The sequence below is a fragment of the Erinaceus europaeus genome, chromosome X (genome assembly GCF_950295315.1).
Source record: "Erinaceus europaeus chromosome X, mEriEur2.1, whole genome shotgun sequence".
NCBI lineage: Eukaryota > Metazoa > Chordata > Mammalia > Eulipotyphla > Erinaceidae > Erinaceus > Erinaceus europaeus.
Genome location: NC_080185.1, coordinates 1,117,893 through 1,136,184, shown reverse-complemented (window position 1 = coordinate 1,136,184; position 18,292 = coordinate 1,117,893). Strand labels below are relative to the sequence as shown.

The 18,292-nt window shown below is 50.5% G+C and overlaps 2 protein-coding genes across 2 annotated transcripts; both read left to right on the top strand.

The window, feature by feature from the left end:
• The first annotated feature begins 12,047 nt into the window (after nucleotides 1-12,047).
• On the top strand, nucleotides 12,048-12,986 carry LOC103127408 (olfactory receptor 13H1-like). Its single transcript, XM_007538312.1, has one exon. It carries the CDS (start codon nucleotides 12,048-12,050, stop codon nucleotides 12,984-12,986), a length of 939 nt encoding a protein of 312 aa, XP_007538374.1.
• A 2,508-nt stretch (nucleotides 12,987-15,494) lies between these two features.
• LOC132535908 (uncharacterized protein CXorf49 homolog) lies at nucleotides 15,495-17,992 on the top strand. The gene is made up of 7 exons (XM_060183437.1): nucleotides 15,495-15,558; nucleotides 15,674-15,792; nucleotides 16,059-16,682; nucleotides 16,998-17,187; nucleotides 17,299-17,369; nucleotides 17,538-17,583; nucleotides 17,729-17,992. The coding sequence occupies exons 1-7, from the start codon at nucleotides 15,495-15,497 to the stop codon at nucleotides 17,842-17,844; spliced, it is 1,230 nt and encodes a 409-aa protein (XP_060039420.1). The 3' UTR covers nucleotides 17,845-17,992.
• Nucleotides 17,993-18,292: the final 300 nt, after the last annotated feature.

Here is an 18,292-nt window from a genome sequence, read left to right as displayed (position 1 = left end):
GCAGCTCTAAAGGGGGCTCTCCATCCCAGGATTCAGGCAAGCAGCCACTGCACAGCCTAGGCTCCACAGGTGCAGAGGACAGAAATCACTCAGCTGGCCCAGGAAGCCAGCAGTTGGGGGGGCGTGGTACCCCAGAAACACAGGGCAGGTGAGCTATAGTCAGGCCTCAGGACCCAGTTAGCCCCTGCGGCCTCTCCTCTCCACCCAGGAGGGGCCCATGTGGGAGGTTTCCCAGCCCCCACCCCCAGCAAGAAGGGCTCACATGTATGCCCCCCATCAACAGGGACCTCCGTCTGTCCAGTGCTTTGCTGTCCTGTCCCTACTGTGTCACTCAGCAGTGAGAGCCACCTCAGTGTCAGCACGCCTTCACACCATGTGCCATCGCAGGCCACCACAAGAAGGGAGTGTTAACAACTATATGCCACCAAGCTAGAGAACCTGGAAGAAATGGACGATCTCCAAGACACCTACCAACTTCCAAAACTAGGTAAAGAGGAAGTGGATAACATGAACAGGCCCATCACAGCCAATGAAATTGCAACAGTTATCAAAAACCTCCCCAAAAATAAAAGTCCTGGACCAGATGGTTTTACAAATGAATTCCACAAGACCTTCAAAGAAGAAATAATACCTCTACTTTTAAAAGCCTTCCAGAAGATTGAAGGCACTGGAATACTCCCTTCCAGCTTCTGTGAAGCCAACATCACTCTGATACCAAAAGCAGACAGGGACACAACCAGAAAAGAAAACTACAGACCAGTATCTCTGATGAACATAGATGCGAAAATATTAAACAAAATTCTAGCCAACCGGATACAGCAGTATATCAAAAAGATTGTTCATCATGACCAAGTGGGGTTTATCCCAGGCATGCAAGGTTGGTTTAATATACGTAAATCAATCAACATGATCCACCACATCAACAAAAGCAAGACCAAAAACCACATGGTCATATCAATAGATGCAGAGAAAACCTTTGACAAAATACAACATCCCTTTATGATCAAAACACTACAAAAATGGGAGTAGATGAAAAATTCCTGAAGATAGTAGAGTCTATATATAGCAAACCTACAGCCAGTATCATACTCAGTGGTGAAAAACTGGAAACATTTCCCCTCAGATCAGGTACTAGACAGGGCTGCCCACTATCACCATTACTATTCAGCATAGTGTTGGAAGTTCTTACCATAGCAATCAGGCAGGAGCAAGGAATTAAAGGGATACAGATTGGAAGAGAAGAAGTCAAACTCTCCCTATTTGCAGATGACATGATAGTATACACAGAAAAACCTAAGGAATCCAGCAAGAAGCTTTTGGATATCATCAGGCAATACAGTAAGGTGTCGGGCTACAAAATCAACATTCAAAAGTCAGTGGCATTCGTCTATGCAAACACTAAGTTAGAAGAAGTTGAAATCCAGAAAGCAATTCCTTTTACTATAGCAACAAAAACAATAAAATATCTAGGAGTAAACCTAACCAAAGAAGTGAAAGACTTGTATACAGAAAAATATGAGTCACTACTCAAGGAAATTGAAAAAGACACAAAGAAGTGGAAAGATATTCCATGTTCATGGGTTGGAAGAATTAACATCATCAAAATGAATATACTACCCAGAGCCATCTACAAATTTAATGCTATCCCCATCAAGATCCCAATAGAACAAATGCTAAAATGTTTATCTGGAACCAGAAAAGACCTAGAATTGCCAAAACAATCTTGAGAAAAAAGAACAGAACCTGAGGCATCACACTCCCAGATCTCAAACTGTATTATAGGGCCATTGTCATCAAAACTGCTTGGTACTGGAACATGAATAGACATACTGACCAGTGGAATAGAATTGAGAGCCCAGAAGTGAGCCCTCACACCTATGGACATCTAATCTTTGACAAAGGTGCCCAGACTATTCAATGGGAGAAAGCAGTCTCTCTTCAACAAATGGTGTTGGAAACAATGGGTTGAAACATGCAAAAGAATGAAACTGAACCACTGTTATTTCACCAAATACAAAAGTAAATTCCAAGTGGATCAAGGACTTGGACGTTAGACCACAAACTATCAGATACTTAGAGGAAAATATTGGCAAAACTCTTTTCCGCATAAATTTTAAAGACATCTTCAATGAAACAAATCCAGTTACAAAGAAGACTAAGACAAGCATAAACCTATGGAACTACATTAAATTAAAAAGCTTCTGCACAGCTAAAGAAACTACTATGCAAACCAAGAGACCCCTTACAGAATGGGAGAAGATCTTTACATGCCATACATCAGACAAGAGGCTAATAACCAGAATATATAAAGAACTAGCAAATCTCAACAATAAGACAACAAATAACCCCATCCAAAAATGGGGAGAGGACATGGACAGAATATTCACCACAGAAGAGACCTAAAAGGCCAAGAAACACATGAAAAAATGCTCCAAGTCTCTGATTTTCAGAGAAATGAGATAAGACAACAATGAGATACCACTTCACTCCTGTGAGAATGTCATACACCAGAAAAGGTAACAGTAGCAAATGATGGAGAGTCTGTGGGGTCAAAGGAACCCTCCTGCACTGCTGGTGGGAATGTCAATGGGCCCAACCTCTGTGGAGAACAGTCTGGAGAACTCTCCGAAGGCTAGAAATGGACCTACCCTATGACCCTGCAATTCCTCTCCTGGGGATAGATCCTAAGGAACCCAACACACCCATCCAAAAAGATCTGTGTACACATATGTTCTTGGCAGCACAATTTGTAATAGCCCAAACCTGGAAGCAACCCAGGTGTCCAACAACAGATGAGTGGCTGAGCAAGTTGTGGTATATATACACAATGGAATACTACTCAGCTGTAAAAAATGGTGACTTCACCGTTTTCAGTCGATCTTGGATGGACCTTGAAAAAATCATGTTGAGTGAAATAAGTCAGAAACAGAAGGATGAATATGGGATGATCTCACTCTCAGGCAGAAGTTGAAAAACAAGATCCGAAGAGAAATCACAAGTAGAACCAGAACTGGAATTGGCGTATTGCACCAAACTAAAAGACTCTGGGGTGGGTGGGGAAAATACAGATCCAAGACAGATGACAGAGGACCTAGTAGGGGTCGTATTCTTATAAGGAAAACTGGGAAATGTTATACATGTACAAACTACTGTATTTACTGTCAAATGTAAAACATGAATTCCCCAATAAAGAAATTTAAAAAAAAATAAGGGAGTGTTACGGCCCAGTGAAGCAGCCTGCAAAGGAGGAAGTGGTCTTCACCCCAGCTTCCTCTGCCCAGTTCTTAATTCTAGGGGAACACTTAATGAGGGTTCGTCTGCTACCACCTGGCGGAACAAGTCCAGAACTTAGTGAAGGAAATGTAATAGTTGCTGACTTGATGAGGAAAGAGAGCAGAGGGTGCTAATGCAACACCTGGACACTGAAGGGTGCACAGACTGGCATCAGGGCTTGGAGGCAGGGCGGATGTGGTACAGGTGTGAGCATGAGTGCCAGCCTGTCTGCAGGGCACGGGGCCAGGCTGACAGACAGTCCTAGCCCAACAGGGAGAAATGGCTTGGGCTGGCCTTTCATTCCGTGGCTGCTGCCCACAGTCCTTCAAAGACTCTTGTGCAATGTGCATTTTTTAAAAATTTCTTTATTGGGGGATTGCAATGTGCATTGTTGACAGCTGCACTTGACATGATTCCGCTCCACTCAGGCAGGTGCAGGCTGTGCTGAGCAAGGGCTGCTGACCTGCTGGCCAGAGCACTGTTTCAACGCTTTTGACATATTAAGAGTGAGCTAGGCATCTTGCTCCACGTTTGTGTTCCTTTGTTTGTTGCCCCACTTACACTCACCCTATTTTCACATTTTTAAATTCTTTTATTTATAAAAAGGAAACACTGACAACACCATAGGATGAGAGGGGTACAACTCCACACAGTTCCTACCATCAGAACTCCGTATCCCATCCCCTCCCCTGACAGCTTTCCTATTCTTTATCCTTCTGGGAGTATGGACTTAGGGTCATTGTGGGATGCAGAAGGTGGAAGGTCTGGCTTCTGTAATTGCTTCCCCGCTGAACATGGACGTTGACAGGTCGATCCATACTCCCAGTCTGCCTCTCTCTTTCCCTAGTGGGGCAGGGCTCTGGGGAAGCGGGGCTCCAAGACACATTGGTGGGGTTGTCTGTCCCAGGAAGTCAGGATGGCATCATGGTAGCATCTGGAACCTGGTGGCTGAAAAGAGAGTTAACATTTAAAGCCAAACAAGTTGTTGACTAATTATGAACCCAAAGGCTGGAATAGTGCAGATGAAGAGTTAGGGGGTCTCCGTTTTGTAGATAGCTTGTAGGGCTATTTTAGTTATATTCCAAAGGGCCTGTGACTATACTAGTTTTTTTTTTTCCCTGAGCCTGAAATCTGATATGCAGGTGGATCCAAGTTATTGTCTGGGAAGATGATGTCATGGCTGGAGAAAGGACCTGAAAGCTGGATCAGGGAAGAGAGTAGCTCCCAAATATGAGAAAGGTGTATAAACATCGTTGACTGTAATCCCCATCGATTTGATGTGATCTGGGGCCCATATTAAGCTTAGGAGCCTATGTCACATCCCTGTAGGTCTGAGCTCACCTTCTATATCTGACTGAGATCACATTCTGTGGTCATGAATAGGAACGTTCCAAGCTGCCCCAATATCAGGACCCATCTTCCTCAGGTGGAGCATAGAGTAGGTTGTCCAGCCTCCCTTTGGAATATTCTGTACCGTTGTTGATCCAAGTTGAGGACAAGGTCTTATGGGGGAATTTTTACTATTACTATTATTTATTTATTTATTTATTCATGTATTTATTTATTTATTTTACCAGAGCACTGCTCTGCTCTGGCTTATACTGGTGTGGGGATTGAATTTGGGACTTTGGAGCCTCAGGCATAAGAGTCTCTTTGCATAACTGCTGTGCTCCTCCACCCTACATCAACATTTTTTTTTAAAGATCTTTGTTACAAAAGAAGGTAAAGATGAGGGAGTTGGGTGTAGTGCAGCAGGTTAAGCACACATGGCTCAATGCGCAAGGACCAGCAGAAGGATCCCGGTTCGAACTCCCGGCTCCCCACCTGCAGGGGAGTCCCTTCACAGGCGGTGAAGCAGGTCTGCATGTGTCTAGCTTTCTCTCCCCCTCTCTGCCTTCCCCTTTCTCCGTTTCTCTCTGTCCTATCCAACAACAACAACATCAATAACAACAACAATAATAACTACTACTACAACAACAAAAAGACAGCGAGGGCAACAAAAGGGAAAATTAAAAAAAAAGTAAAGATGGATCCGCCACATGATCCAGTAATCCTCTGCTTTTCTCGCCAAAGAATGTGGGAACATGACCATGGAAATCCTGTCTAGTGCAGTGCTGTTTACAAAAGGCTAAAATATGAAAGCAGCTGATTGGGTAGAGAACAGGTGGTGTCTGTGTACAGTGGAATTCTTAGCTATAAAAGAGAGAAGATTTGGCAGTTTGCAAGAAAAAAGGAAGAACTCAAGGGCATCTCGAGGCATGAAGTGAGTTAGAGAGGGAAGCACAGATGTCGGATGCGATCACTTTTGTGCTCAGCTTGCAGGAATCAAATACACAAGTGGACATTGGCAAAAACAATTGGGTTTGCAGTGCCTGGGCAAACAGCTCAGCTCAACTGTGGGAGGCTCCAACTCACCTGCCTGAGTCTCCTGCTGGGATCCCCATTGTCGCGTGTGCTGGAGCAACAGACGCTCTGGCTTCACCCTCTCTCATAGGAGCCTTTCTCTCCCACAAGTGAAATAGGTAATAAACCAAACTCACTCCACCAAACTCCCAATGTACAGATGGAGCCCTTTCAAGCTGACAAGTGGAGCTTCCAGCTGCCTCTTGCTGGAACATACACTTTGGACAACTCAGAAGCCAAACAAATCAACCTGGGTGCTTTCCTGGTAGTTTCAGAGTTTTGCTTTTCTACATTTATCCTTCAATTCACCTTTGATTAATTTTGATGTAAGAGCTGAAGCAGTTACCAGGATCTGGGGCTCCAATGTGTTCCCAGATAGAAAGGAAATGAATTACTTCAGTACTCCATCAGTGATGAGAGAAGAGTGGAGTGGCAGGCACACGGTGTACTCTTGAGATGAGACTCAGCCATTTGCTGCACATGGGGACCGCTCCCTTCCTTTCCTTATTGGCTGTGTGTGCATACAGCTGTGGCAGTCTAAACATCTGAAGGGTGTACACGAACATCTGAAGGTCATACATAACGAATCACCTATCTGCCTTTACGGAAGCTGCTCTGCATCAGCCTTGTTATCTTCAGTTCTGGTAACTATGCCAGATTCCCTTTTACTCTGCGAATTCTGACCATACCCCAATGATGTAGGCAGAGTCCAGGGGTATCTCGGAAGGCCTTTGACCTATTGTGTTTACCTACCCTAATACTAGCCAAACACCCCCCCCCTCGCCGGAGGCTTCAGACAGAACCACAGAGAAAGCAATGAACTTCTGACATGTCTGGTTAGTAATTAGAGAAACAGGTCACATAAAGAATCAGGTGTTATGAGCCTCAGGGTCCCCAACAGGCAGAGTGCTTTGTGTGTGTGTGTGTGTGTGTGTGTGTGTGTGTGTGTGTCTGCACAAAATGGGTAGCCAGCTGTCCAAAGTACTACTTGTTGAAAGTTGCCTTCAGCGTTTACCAAGTTTCTCCTTTATCATAGACTAGATTTTCATACTTATTTAACAAATTCATTTTGGGATTTTTATTTTTATTTTTTACCAGAGCACTGCTCAACTCTGGCCTATGGTGGTGCTGGGGATTGAACCTGGACCTTTGCTGTCTCAGGCACGAACCACTATGCTATCTCCCCAGTGAAATTTTGGGACTTCTTTTTAAAAATTAATTATTTATTCCCTTTTGTTGCCCTTGTTATATTGTTGTTGTAGTTATTATTGTTGTCGTCGTTGTTGGCTAGGACAGAGAGAAATGGAGAGAGGAGGGGAAGACAGAGGGGGAGAGAAAGGCAGACACCTGCAGACCTGCTTCACTGCCTATGAAACAACTTCCCTGCAGGTGGGGAGCCGGGGGCTCGAACCGGGATCCTGAAGCTGGTCCTTACATTTTGCGCCACGTGCGCTTAACCCGCTGCGCTACCGCCCGACTCCCAATTTTGGGACTCTTGATTCCGCTTCAGCAACCAGTGTGTTTCTCCCTCAGCACCGCGCTGTCTTCCCCGTGACATGTGCTCGGTGTCCAGTCAGCTCTGCCTAGGGTTGCCCTTGCCTTCTTTTTCTTCCTATTTTTCTCCATTCGGGGCCCAGGGTCACTCAGGTGATCCTTTCTTTATTGTGGTCTTTGATAGGGTTTCCATGGGGCTGCTCCTTGTTGAGTTTTTAAATAGAGAGAGAGAGAGAGAGAGAGGAAGAGATAGGTAGGTGGATAGATTTATGGATATGTAGATATATAGATAGGTGATAGGTAGGTAGATAGGATAGGTAGATAATGCCTCCTTAGCATTGAAGCTTCCTCCAGTGCATTGGAGGCCAGACCTGAGAGTTTGTCAAGCACACGGAAAAACAGCACAGTGCCCAAGTATCTTTCTTTCTTTCTTTGATTTTATTTATTTATTAATGAGAAAGATAAGAGGAGAGAAAGAACCAGACATCACTCTGGTACGTGTGCTGCCGGGGATCAAATTCATGACCTCAGGCTTCAAAGTCTAGTGCTTTATCCACTGTGCCACCTTCCGGACCACCCCCCAAGTATCTTTCTTTGGATTTCTGGATAAAAAGCCAGCATAGAATTCTGCGTATAGGGAGTCGGGCAGTAGCACAGCGGGTTAAGCGCACTTGGTGCAAAGCACAAGGACCGGCGTAAGGATCCTGGCTGGAGCCCCCAGCTCCCCACCTGCAGGGGAGTCGCTTCACAGGTCGTGAAGCACGTCTGCAAGTGTCTATCTTTCTCTCCCCCTCTCTGTCTTCCCTTCCTCTCTCCATTTCTCTCTGTCCTGTCTAACAACAACACATCAATAACAACGATAACTACAACAACAATGAAAAAATAACAAGAGCAACAAAAGGGAAAATAAATAAATATTTAAAAAATATAAAAAAGAATTCTGTGTACCTAAGTCTACCTTGATGTCTCTTAACAATATTTAATGGCTCTTTTTAGTGTGCTTAAAAAGGCATTTTTAGAGAGTTGGGCAGTAGCGCAGCGGGTTAAGCGCAGTGAAACAGGTCTGCAGGTGTCTGTCTTTCTCTCCCCCTGTCTGTCTTCCCCTCCTTTCTCCATTTCTCTCTGTCCTATCCAACAAGTACAACGTCAATAACAACAATAATAGTAACTACAACAATAAAACAACAAAGGCAACAAAAGGGAGTAAACAAATACATATTTATAAAAGGCATTTTTATAAAAAGACTCCATAAAGTACCTAATGAAATAGTTTCTACTTAGACCTAGACACCCTCCTCACCTACTTCCTGTTTCACTCCCCTCACTCACTCCGAAGCTCACCTTGTCAGACAAAGTAAGGACTATAAAAGCTGGACAAGGACAAGAGACTGGCACACTTCAATGATGACTCTTTAGTCACTACCAGGCCACCCCAGCACCTGCGGCCCTAGTCAGGGAGCCCCGGGGTTCCCACACAGACATGATGGGCCTAGACCTCTAACAGATCCCTCTCTCCACTGTCACTGCTCATCTCCATCTGGAACAACATCATGGACCCCTTTGGGGGCCCCTACGGGACCTTGCCCTCAATGTGGATCAACAATGGTAGGGACTGTTCCATTCTCTGAGGGGAGGTTGGATAACACACTCTACCTACCACCCGAGGAAGATGGATCCTGAAATGAGTGCAGCCTGGAATGTTCCTAGCCGTGACCACAGAATGTGAGCTCAGGCCTACAGGGATGCAGAGGTCACACAGGCTCCTGTGCTGACTCTGGGCCCCACATCAAATCAAATTGATGGGGTTTACGGTTAACAATATTTATACACTTTCCCCATATTTGGGAGCTACTCTCTTCCCTGATCCAGCTTTCTAGTCCTTTTGCCAACTATGACACCATCTCCTCAGACAACAACTTGGGTCCACCTGCATTTTAGATGCCCGGCTCAGGCAAAAACTAGTAAATCCATGGGCCCCTTGGAATATATCTAAAATAGACCTACTAGCTTTTTCCAAAATGGAGACCCCCAGATCTTCATCTGCCCTATTCTCGCCTTTAAGTTCAGGATTAGTCAACAAATTGTTCTGCTGTATATCTTAATGCTTTTTCAACCACCAGGTTCCAGATGCTACCATGATGCCAACTTCCCTGGGCAGATGACCTCACCAATGTGTCCTGGAACCAACCTAACCTCCCTATACCCCTGATCCACTAGGGAAAGAGAGAGACAGACTGGGAGTGTGGATCGATCTGCCAATGCTTATGTTCAGTGGGGAAGAAATTACCAAAGTCAGACCTTCCACCGTAGGCACCCCACAACGATCCTGGGTCCCTGCTCTCAGAGGGATAAAGAATATGAAAGCTTTCAAGGGAGGGGATGGGATATGGAGTTCTGGTGGTGGAAACTGTGTGACATTGTACCCCTCTTATCCTATGGTCTTGTCAATATTTCCATCTTATAAATATATATATATATATATATTTTTTTTTTTAAAAAAGGGCTTGTTTACTCAGTGCTAGGGTCTCGAGCGTTTACAATATCAAATAGGCACCTCTCTGTGTCAATTTTCAGAGGTACAGTGAGACCACAGCACTTAGCCACTCTCTGTGGAGTTCTCACGGTGTTGTGCATGGTGCTTCCGTGTGATGCTGGGAGTGCAGCTAGGTAGGGCTCATCAGGGTACCCTGCACCATCTTCCTGGCCTCTCTGTACGTTTAAAGAGTATTACTTTAGCAAATGTTGATTTTCTGCCTGCCACACTGCAGTCACAGACACGTCATTTCTCTTCTTTCCCTCTTGACTGCGGAGCTGGGGTCTCTCATACTCATAGTTCCACTGCATTCAGATGGGAAGAGACGGAGAGAGGGAGAGGCACCAAAGCAAAGCGCCCCATTGACATAGCACCAGCTCCCGTGTGGCCCTGGGCCAAGGGCAGGGCAGGGCCAGTGCCTTACCCAGCAAGCTAGCCCACTGGCCTCCTTTCCTCCTCCTCAGATACTCACTCTCCTCAAAGGTAGCCCCGCAAGGAACACCGAGGTACTGTGTGCTGGGCAATGAGGTTCTGATGTCAACTGTTTCTTCCTCCCTTTCTTTTAAAATTTGTATTTATTTATTTTAGATAGAGACAGAGAAATTGAGAGGGAAGTGGGAGAGAGAGAGGGAGGGAGAGAGGGGGAGAAAAAGACATATGCATTGGGGACTGAGGGCGTGAACCCAGGTTTTGAGCAATGTAATGTGTACTCTACCAAGTTTGTCACCGACCTGCCCCTTTAAATGATTATTTCTTAGTGTTTTGAGTGGCTTAAGGGATCAGTGTGGGCTGGGAGATAGCTCACCCAGAGGAGCACGTTCTGTGCTGGCACCAGTGCTCCAGGCTCTCACCTTGACACCACGTGAGAGCTTTGTGGGCAGCTGTCAGGAAGCTCCATGAATGGTGCAGTGGTTCTATGGTGTCTGTCCTCACTCTCCTTCGAATGTCTTTCTCCCTCTCTTCTCTATCCATCTCTCCTCTATCTAAAAGAAAAAAAAAAAAGAAATCACTGGGCTGGGGAGGCTGCTACGTGGTGGCTTTGCACATGTACAAGGCCCTGGGTCCATTCTCTGGCGCTGCTAAAAAAAAAAGATAGAACAATGAAAGAAAAGAAGAAAGCAGGCCTGCTTGCTCCACCAGGACCACATCACAGCCGTGGCTGCCCACAGAGGCTACTCTGCAATCCCATTGGCACACGCCTCTAATTGTCTCCCCTGAGATGCGGTGTGTTTCTGAAGTCTCTCTGTGCTCAATAAGGCCAGCAGAGGTGACCTTGGGCCAGCTGTCTCCGCCCCAGCCCACCTGAAGAGTGGACTGTGCATGGCTCCACGTATGTCCCTTCTAGAGGGAGTGGTCTGGCTGCAGAGGTGCTGACCTGTCACGGGTATGGGGAGAGGGCAGTGGCAGGCGGTGAAAAACTCAGGCGTACAGTCCATCAAGTCCTTGGAAAGAATGTACCTGAGGGATGTCCTCAGTGCCTGTCCCAGGTGGACCTCAGAATCTGGGGACCAACTAAACGGGAAGTGTTGATGGCAGCGGAAGAAGAGCGCCTGCGCCCCTGGGAAGGGAGGAGCGCACTCACATCTGCCCAGTTCACTGTCTGCGGGCTGCTGGCTTCCCAGACAGACACAGGCAGCTGGTCCCAAGAATGGGGCAAGGGAGGGGTGCAGGGGCAACTCAGGGTCTGTGATCAGAGGTGGTTCTTGGGGGGCTGTGCTGACACCGCACTGCATCCCATTCTGGGCCTACTGGGGGGGATCGCTCAGAGTCCTGTGCTCTCCACCTTTGCTGGACTGGAAACCAGCTCCTCAGGTAACAGAAGTTGCCACGCTGCCCCATACCTGCGACACTGGGCAGACAGGTTAGGACCCGCCCTGATCCTGGGTGCTCCTGCTGCAGTCTCCTGGGAGTGTGTCGCTGTCACTCCACGGCACTATCCCAAGTGCTGGGAGGCGTGAGTGCCCTTAAGAGCAGTGCAGACTCTGGAAGAAGGAACACGGGGCTCTTCTGGCGGCTCCATCCCATGGCCTCGCTCTCTACGTGGAGCCCCTCACTCACGGTGTGCTGGGGACCATTTCCTGTGCCACCACAGTGGCTCCTGAGTGACAAGGCAGTGGTCACATCTAACGAGAAGGGGAAACTGGCAGAGGGCCAGTGGCCGGCTCCCCTGCCTGGCAGGCCTTTCCTTTGCCAGCAGACCGTGGCTGTGGGTCTGCCGATGGCTGGAGGCGGCTCACTCTAGAATGGCGCTCGGTGACATGGCTGCTGTCCACCAGCACGCTCTTCCTTGCCAAGCCCCTGACTCTGCTGCTTTCCTTCCCTGCCTGTAGCTGAAGCTGAGGCCATGAACTACCAGGAAGTCGGGAACCACTCCAGGGTGACAGAGTTCATTCTCTTGGGGCTGTCTGAGCACCCCATGTCCCAGAGTGTCCTATTCTGGCTGCTGCTGCTGCTCTACATCGTGACAGTGGCAGGGAACAGCACAATCATCGTCCTGGTGGGAGTCAGCCCCCAGCTCCACACCCCGATGTATTTCTTCCTCAGCAACCTGTCTCTGCTAGACCTGCTCTTCTCCACCAGCGCTGTGCCCCTGATCATGGCCAACTGCCTGCGGAACTTCCCCTCCATCTCCTACAGTGCCTGCTTTGCGCAGCTCGCCATCCGCGCCTTCCTGGCACTGGCCCAGTGCTTTCTGCTTGCCGTCATGGCCTATGACCGCTTCGTGGCCATCTCAGACCCCCTGAGGTACAGCCTGATCATGTCCCCTCGGGTGTGTCTTTCGCTGGCCTTGCTGGCATGGGGGACAGCCTTCCTGCTCACGCTCCTCCCCGTCCTGCTCTTCCCCATCAGCTTCTGCGGGCACAGTGCTATCAACCACTTCTCCTGTGAAGCCCAGGCCATCTTTAAGCTTCTCTGCTCCAACACTCTGCTTGTTGAGGCCATGATGCTTGTGTGTGCCGTGGTCTCCATGCCGCTGCCTCTGCTCTTCATCCTCATCTCTTATCTTTGCATCCTCAGGGCTGTGCTGAGAATCAGGCAGACTGAAGCCAGGCTGAAAGCTTTTTCCACTTGTGGCTCTCACCTGCTGGTGGTCACAATCTATTTTGGGACACTCATATACATTTACATCAGACCCCAGACCAAAAGGTCCCAAGATGGGGACAAAATCGTCTCTATATTTTATGCAGCAGTGACCCCGATGCTGAATCCTCTCATCTACACCCTGAGAAATAAGGATGTGAAGGTGGCTCTCAGGAGGGTCAGCTGTGGACCCACATTCTGAGGCCTAGACCACATGCCGGCGGCCAGCGTGGAGGGGGCTCACCTCAGGGCACAGCGTCCTGGCCAGTTTGCTTATGCCGAGAGTCATCTTCTGAAATGGGGAAGGACTCACATGCCATGTGAGCGGCAGAAGGACTTGCACAGGAAGAGGGAATTGTACGGAGCCTGACACAGCCATGCGGCACTCATGCTTCGGATACAAACCAATGGCCAGGACGTTCCATGGTTCTATGAAGGAAATGTACATATTCACAGGTAGAGACAGGACAGAGACTTCCCTCTGTTGATTGCATGAAGGCAAATGAAAGTCTCTCAGAGCGTCCAGTGCTGCTGAGAGTTTGGGGACAGTACCCCTGGGCCGTGTGAACTGGCCAGCTCTTTTGGAGAGTGACTCCAGTAGCTCAGAAAAGCAAATGGTGGGGAGGTGACACTCAGCTGTAAGTGTGACCTTGCCCCAGTGTGCCCTGCTATGAAAATAGGCATGCTGGGACAGAGGTCACCCTCCACACTCCCATGTGCTGTGCCCAGGCGCAACCGCCCCCAACGTCCTTCCTGACAGTGGGATGACCTTGGGGAGGGGAAGGGGGTTTTTCTCAAAGCGGCCCCCACCTCTATGGGAGAGCCTGCTGGCCATCTGTGGGGGACTTGGCAGCCCCTGGTGGCGGCGCTCTCGAGTTAGGCTGGGAGGCCCTCTACAGAGCTTTTTTTTCATAGCTTGAGTCACATCCTGTGGCTTTGGGGACATAGAGAAGACCCACTGTTGTGGACTGAATGTTCTCGAAATCCCTAGCCCTCAATGAGACGGGTGTGAAGGTGGAGTTTGGGGAGGTCATGAGGGGTTCAGTGTCATCAGTGTCCCCATGCTCTCCCTACCTCTCTTTGGCCCCACTGCCTTGTGCTAGGCAAGGAAATAGGGCTGCCGGCAAGTGGGGGGAGGAGAGCGCGGGAAGAATGAGTGCCCTGCCCGTGTCCAAGCCAGCTGTCAAATGTCACCACGAAGCCACAATGCACCTGTGCCACAGAAAAAGCTTTGTTTGTGAGGAATGCCTCTGGAAGCACTGTTCGGACTTGAGGGACTCAGCGAGAGAGCCACATCTGTGATGCCGGGGTGCTGCCAGGACCTCAGGCAGGAGATCCAGGCATGCCACCTACTAGCCCCTTCCCTGGCCGCCAGGCCATGCACTTTTCATGACAACTGTGACTCCCAGAGGATATACGGTGGGGTGGAGAGGCCTCTAAGGCACGCTGTGCAGCAATCAGGTGAGGACCGAGACTGGCTGCCCTGTGGGTGCAAAACCACAATCGTTGTCCTTTCTGACACACTTTGGCAGAAATCACTTTGGAAGGATGCAGAAGCCTTGGCTGGCGGCCTGAGGAGGAGGACTGGAGGCAGGGGAAGGGCAGCCTTCGCTCCTCATATACCTTTGTGTGCTGCCGGAAGTTTACCCCTTGACATGCCTCCCGATCATTCGTTTTCAAAAAGGGAAAATGGCGGAAGCACACTTGCTTTGAAGGATAACAAAGAGGGCCGGGCGGTGGCACGGCCTGGCTGAGCGCACACGTTACAGGGCACAAGGACCCAGGTTTGAGCCCCTGGTCCCCACCTGCACGGGGAAACCTTTGCAAGTGGTGAAGCAGTGCTGCAGGTGTCTCTCTCTCTCTCCCTCTCTATGTCCCCTCACATCTTGATTTCTGACGGTCTCTATCCAACATATAAATAATGAAAATTTAAAACAGAAATAAAGAAGAACAAAGAGCGAAGGAGCTGTGTGAACAGATGCTGGAGGCAGCAGCACATGGGACCAAAGGCCAGGTGCAAGGATACACCCTGGGGACAGTCACACAGGCCTACAGGTGACAGAAGGGAGGGAGGTGAAGAGGTGAGGGAAAGCAGGGCAGCAACTGGGATGTAGGAAGATGGAAAGTCAGTCCCTTTTGATGAGACGGGTGGCACAATCCCAAGGATGGGAGAGCCCCTGAGTATGTGGAAATAGACCCTTTGGGTGTGGTGGCACAGGTGGTTAAGTGCACATGTGTGCATATTTCGCCATGTGTAAAGGCCCAGGTTCAAGCCTCTGGTCCCCATCTGTAGAGGGGAAGTTTCATGGATGGTGAAGCAGTGCTATAGGTCTCTCTCTCTCTCTCTCTCTCTCTCTCCTCCCCTTTCATCTGTTCCTCTTTTTCAAATAAACAAATAAATAACCCTTGAGTGACTCTCCTTAAGGGAGGCAAGGAGGGAGAGGGATGGAAATGTGGGAGGCTTCGCACTGTCAGGCTTTTTGGAGGGCATTGTGGTGTCCTCCACTTTCCTTTCAATACAGATGACAATGGATTACCCACAGTCGGCATGCAAGAAACAGGCAGGGGCGTGGGGGAAGGCAGGCCAGCCAGCTGGGGCTGGGAGCCTCTTGAGAGGGGAAATGTGATATCCAAGGCTTCAGAGAAACCTGGGATCGGGGCGCCAGGCAGGCTGAGGAGCAGCTAGTTCAGGAGCAACGCCGGTGTCGGCATGCCAACCCTCACTGCCCTGTGCGCAGACCAGCCTCTGCCCTGCGAACGCAACCTTCGCACGCGCAGGCAGCATAGACCGGCCTAGACACGCGAGGAGCTCGACGCCCCTTAGCCATCGCCCCCACCGGAAGTGACGCTGCAGAGCCTGGAGCCCACAGCCTGCGCCCCTCCCCCCAGCGCGCGCTCGGCCCTTATTGGCGGAGCGCACAAAGGGCGGCCACGTCGCACTCGCTGATTGGTGCGCTCTGGGCTACGGCGCCCAGCCGTTGGTCGCCAAGGTTCCCACCGCGCAGAAGGTGCTAGCCGCCGGCGGCGGAGGGTGGTGGCTGCGCCGCAGCGCCCTGAGAGAGTCGTAGTGATGAGTTCCCCCGAGGATGAGGAGGACCATAAGGTGTTTCCCCGTCAGAGGACTTTGCCCAGGGCCCAGGGGGGGCGGCGGGGCGGTGGGGGGAGGCCCCCCCACCGTGGGGGTGGGGGGGCAAGGAGGCCGAGGTTCGGGCTGGTGGGCTCCACAGGCTAGGGGAATCCCGAGGCCGCCGGACCTTATCCCGTGGGCCTCCAGGAACAAACACTGCCTGATCTTTTACAGTCGGACCAAGATGTGTGCGGCCCACACTCGGAGGAGTTCCCTGATGTGCAGCTCATAAAAGTGGGCTTCTTCCCCAAGGGAAAGAGCCACTTCCCCGGAGAGAGGTTCCAAAGGAACGTATTTAGCAGCGCTGGGGCATCCCTGCCCCCTGGATCCCAAGTATCCACCGCGACCATGCTGAGGCAGTTTTCTAGAGAGTTAGACATCTCTTCTCCCACCAAGTCACCGTCGAAGAAAACGCCCAGCATGGTCGCAGGGAAGAAAGGGGGCAGGTCTGGCCATCAGCCCCGAGCTGCTGCAAGGAGGAAGGGAACATCTCAGGACAAAAAGCCTTCAGGCCCGTGTTCATCAAAAACAACCATGGAACCACACCCACAGACCTATGTCCTGAGCGAGCCCCTACCATCGGCTGCCTTTCCTCCTATTTCTGGTCTTCCAGCATTTGGGGGTGCAGAGAAGTATCCCAAAGCCCCCTCAGGAACCAAACCGTCCAAGCACGGCAGCCCTAGAAGAAAATCTGTACACATAAGCAGAGAGCTGGAGCTGGCGGCCCAAGAAAACAACAGCCCCAGTAAAGAGCTAACTCCAAAGGGCCAAGTGAGTGAGTCCCTACTCTGCTCATCCTCACATGGCCCTCCATCCTCTGGGGTGTTACCTCTATGCCAAGTCAGGGCCATTGAACAGGGTCCAATGCGGAAGAAATGCCAATGGCTGCAGTTGGTGTCTTCCTCCAAGAGGGGTGGCCACAAGGGGGTTGGGAGGGAGAGAGGCGGGTAGGCAGCAGGGGTGGGGTGGGGTGGGGGATGGTTGGCAGCCCTGTGCACAGAGTAATCTCTAGCCAGGCTGCTCCAGATTCCCTCCCCATCTGTGTATGTGCATGCACGGAGCTGTCAGCCAGATCGTGTGTTTCAGCTTTACGTACCTGGACCCGGGCCATCTTCTATGCCCCTGCCTCTGCCCCTGCCCCTGCCCCGCAGAAGGCACAGTGGAGGGCACAGCTATCCGGAGCGCAAGACCATGCCTTGCCAACAGGAAAGAGAATCATCACTGGCTCTGCTTAGGACCCTGGAAAGCCCCAGGCCTGGGTTGTCTGCCCCTGTAGGTGAGCCAACTGGGCCAGCTTCGCAGACAGGCATGGAGGGAAGACTGAGGTCACCCCCCTGCACACCCTTCTCTGCCAGGCCTGGCATTCAAGAGCTGTGTTCTCTCTCAGGTTGCCCACGGCCAATTCATGCATCACTGGAAAAGCTGCAGCTCTCCCCAGCAGCCCCATTCTGCCCTCAGGTACTGCGCCTGGCGGGCCAGTGGGTCGAAGGAGCAACACTTTCCCTGCCACGGTGGTCCCGTTGCAGTCTGGTCACTGGGTGCTGGGATGTGGGGCGGGGCTGAGGGGACGGGAGGGGAGGGGAGGAAGGTGTGCTGTGTGCTGACAGCTCTCTCCCATCGGCTCAGTGTGTGGTGCTGCAGAAGGAAATCGCAAGCCTGAAAGACCAGCTTGGTATGTTCTCGCCACTGGGAGGCAACACCTGGGGTCCACACGCTCCGCTCTCACTCTTGCTCTCTGGGGGGTGCAGCCGCCCTGGGGACAGGACAAGGGTCTCTGCGTGGCTCACATTCAATGTCCGGTGGCTTTCTCTTTGCAGCGAGTATGCAGAGTCTCATCGACAAGTTCCAAGTCCTTCAGAGTGAGTGGAACACATTCATGCGGATCCTGAAGTCCGGGGGCCGGGGGCCAGCCCCTGAAGGGGCTCCTCACTGATGCTGCTCTTTCACAGCTGGAACACAGGGCCCATTTGTGAACCCTGGAACTCCCCTACAGTCCCCCTATTCTCATCAGATGACCCCACTCCTTCCGGGGGTGTTGACTCCTGGATCTCACTCATTGTCCCAATAAAACGCCTCTCAGATGCTGTGTCTGTCTTCTCTCTGTGGAGTTTGGGTGGGCCAGAGTGGGCTGGTCTGGTGTGCATGTCACTCCCTGCCCTCACTGCAGCCCTCGGCAGCGGGCCAGAGTCCCCGCAGAGGGCTGTGGAGCAAGCTGGGGGACTGGGCCAACTTGGGGGAACTGTCCATAGGCAGTTTGACATGGAGGGCTTAGTGTCACATCCCAGCCACAAGGCACATGCATCTGAGCGACGTCTCACTCTGTACCAAGGGCTCCAGAGTAGCAGGACCCTGGGCGCCTCTCATGGCCTAAGTCCAGAGAG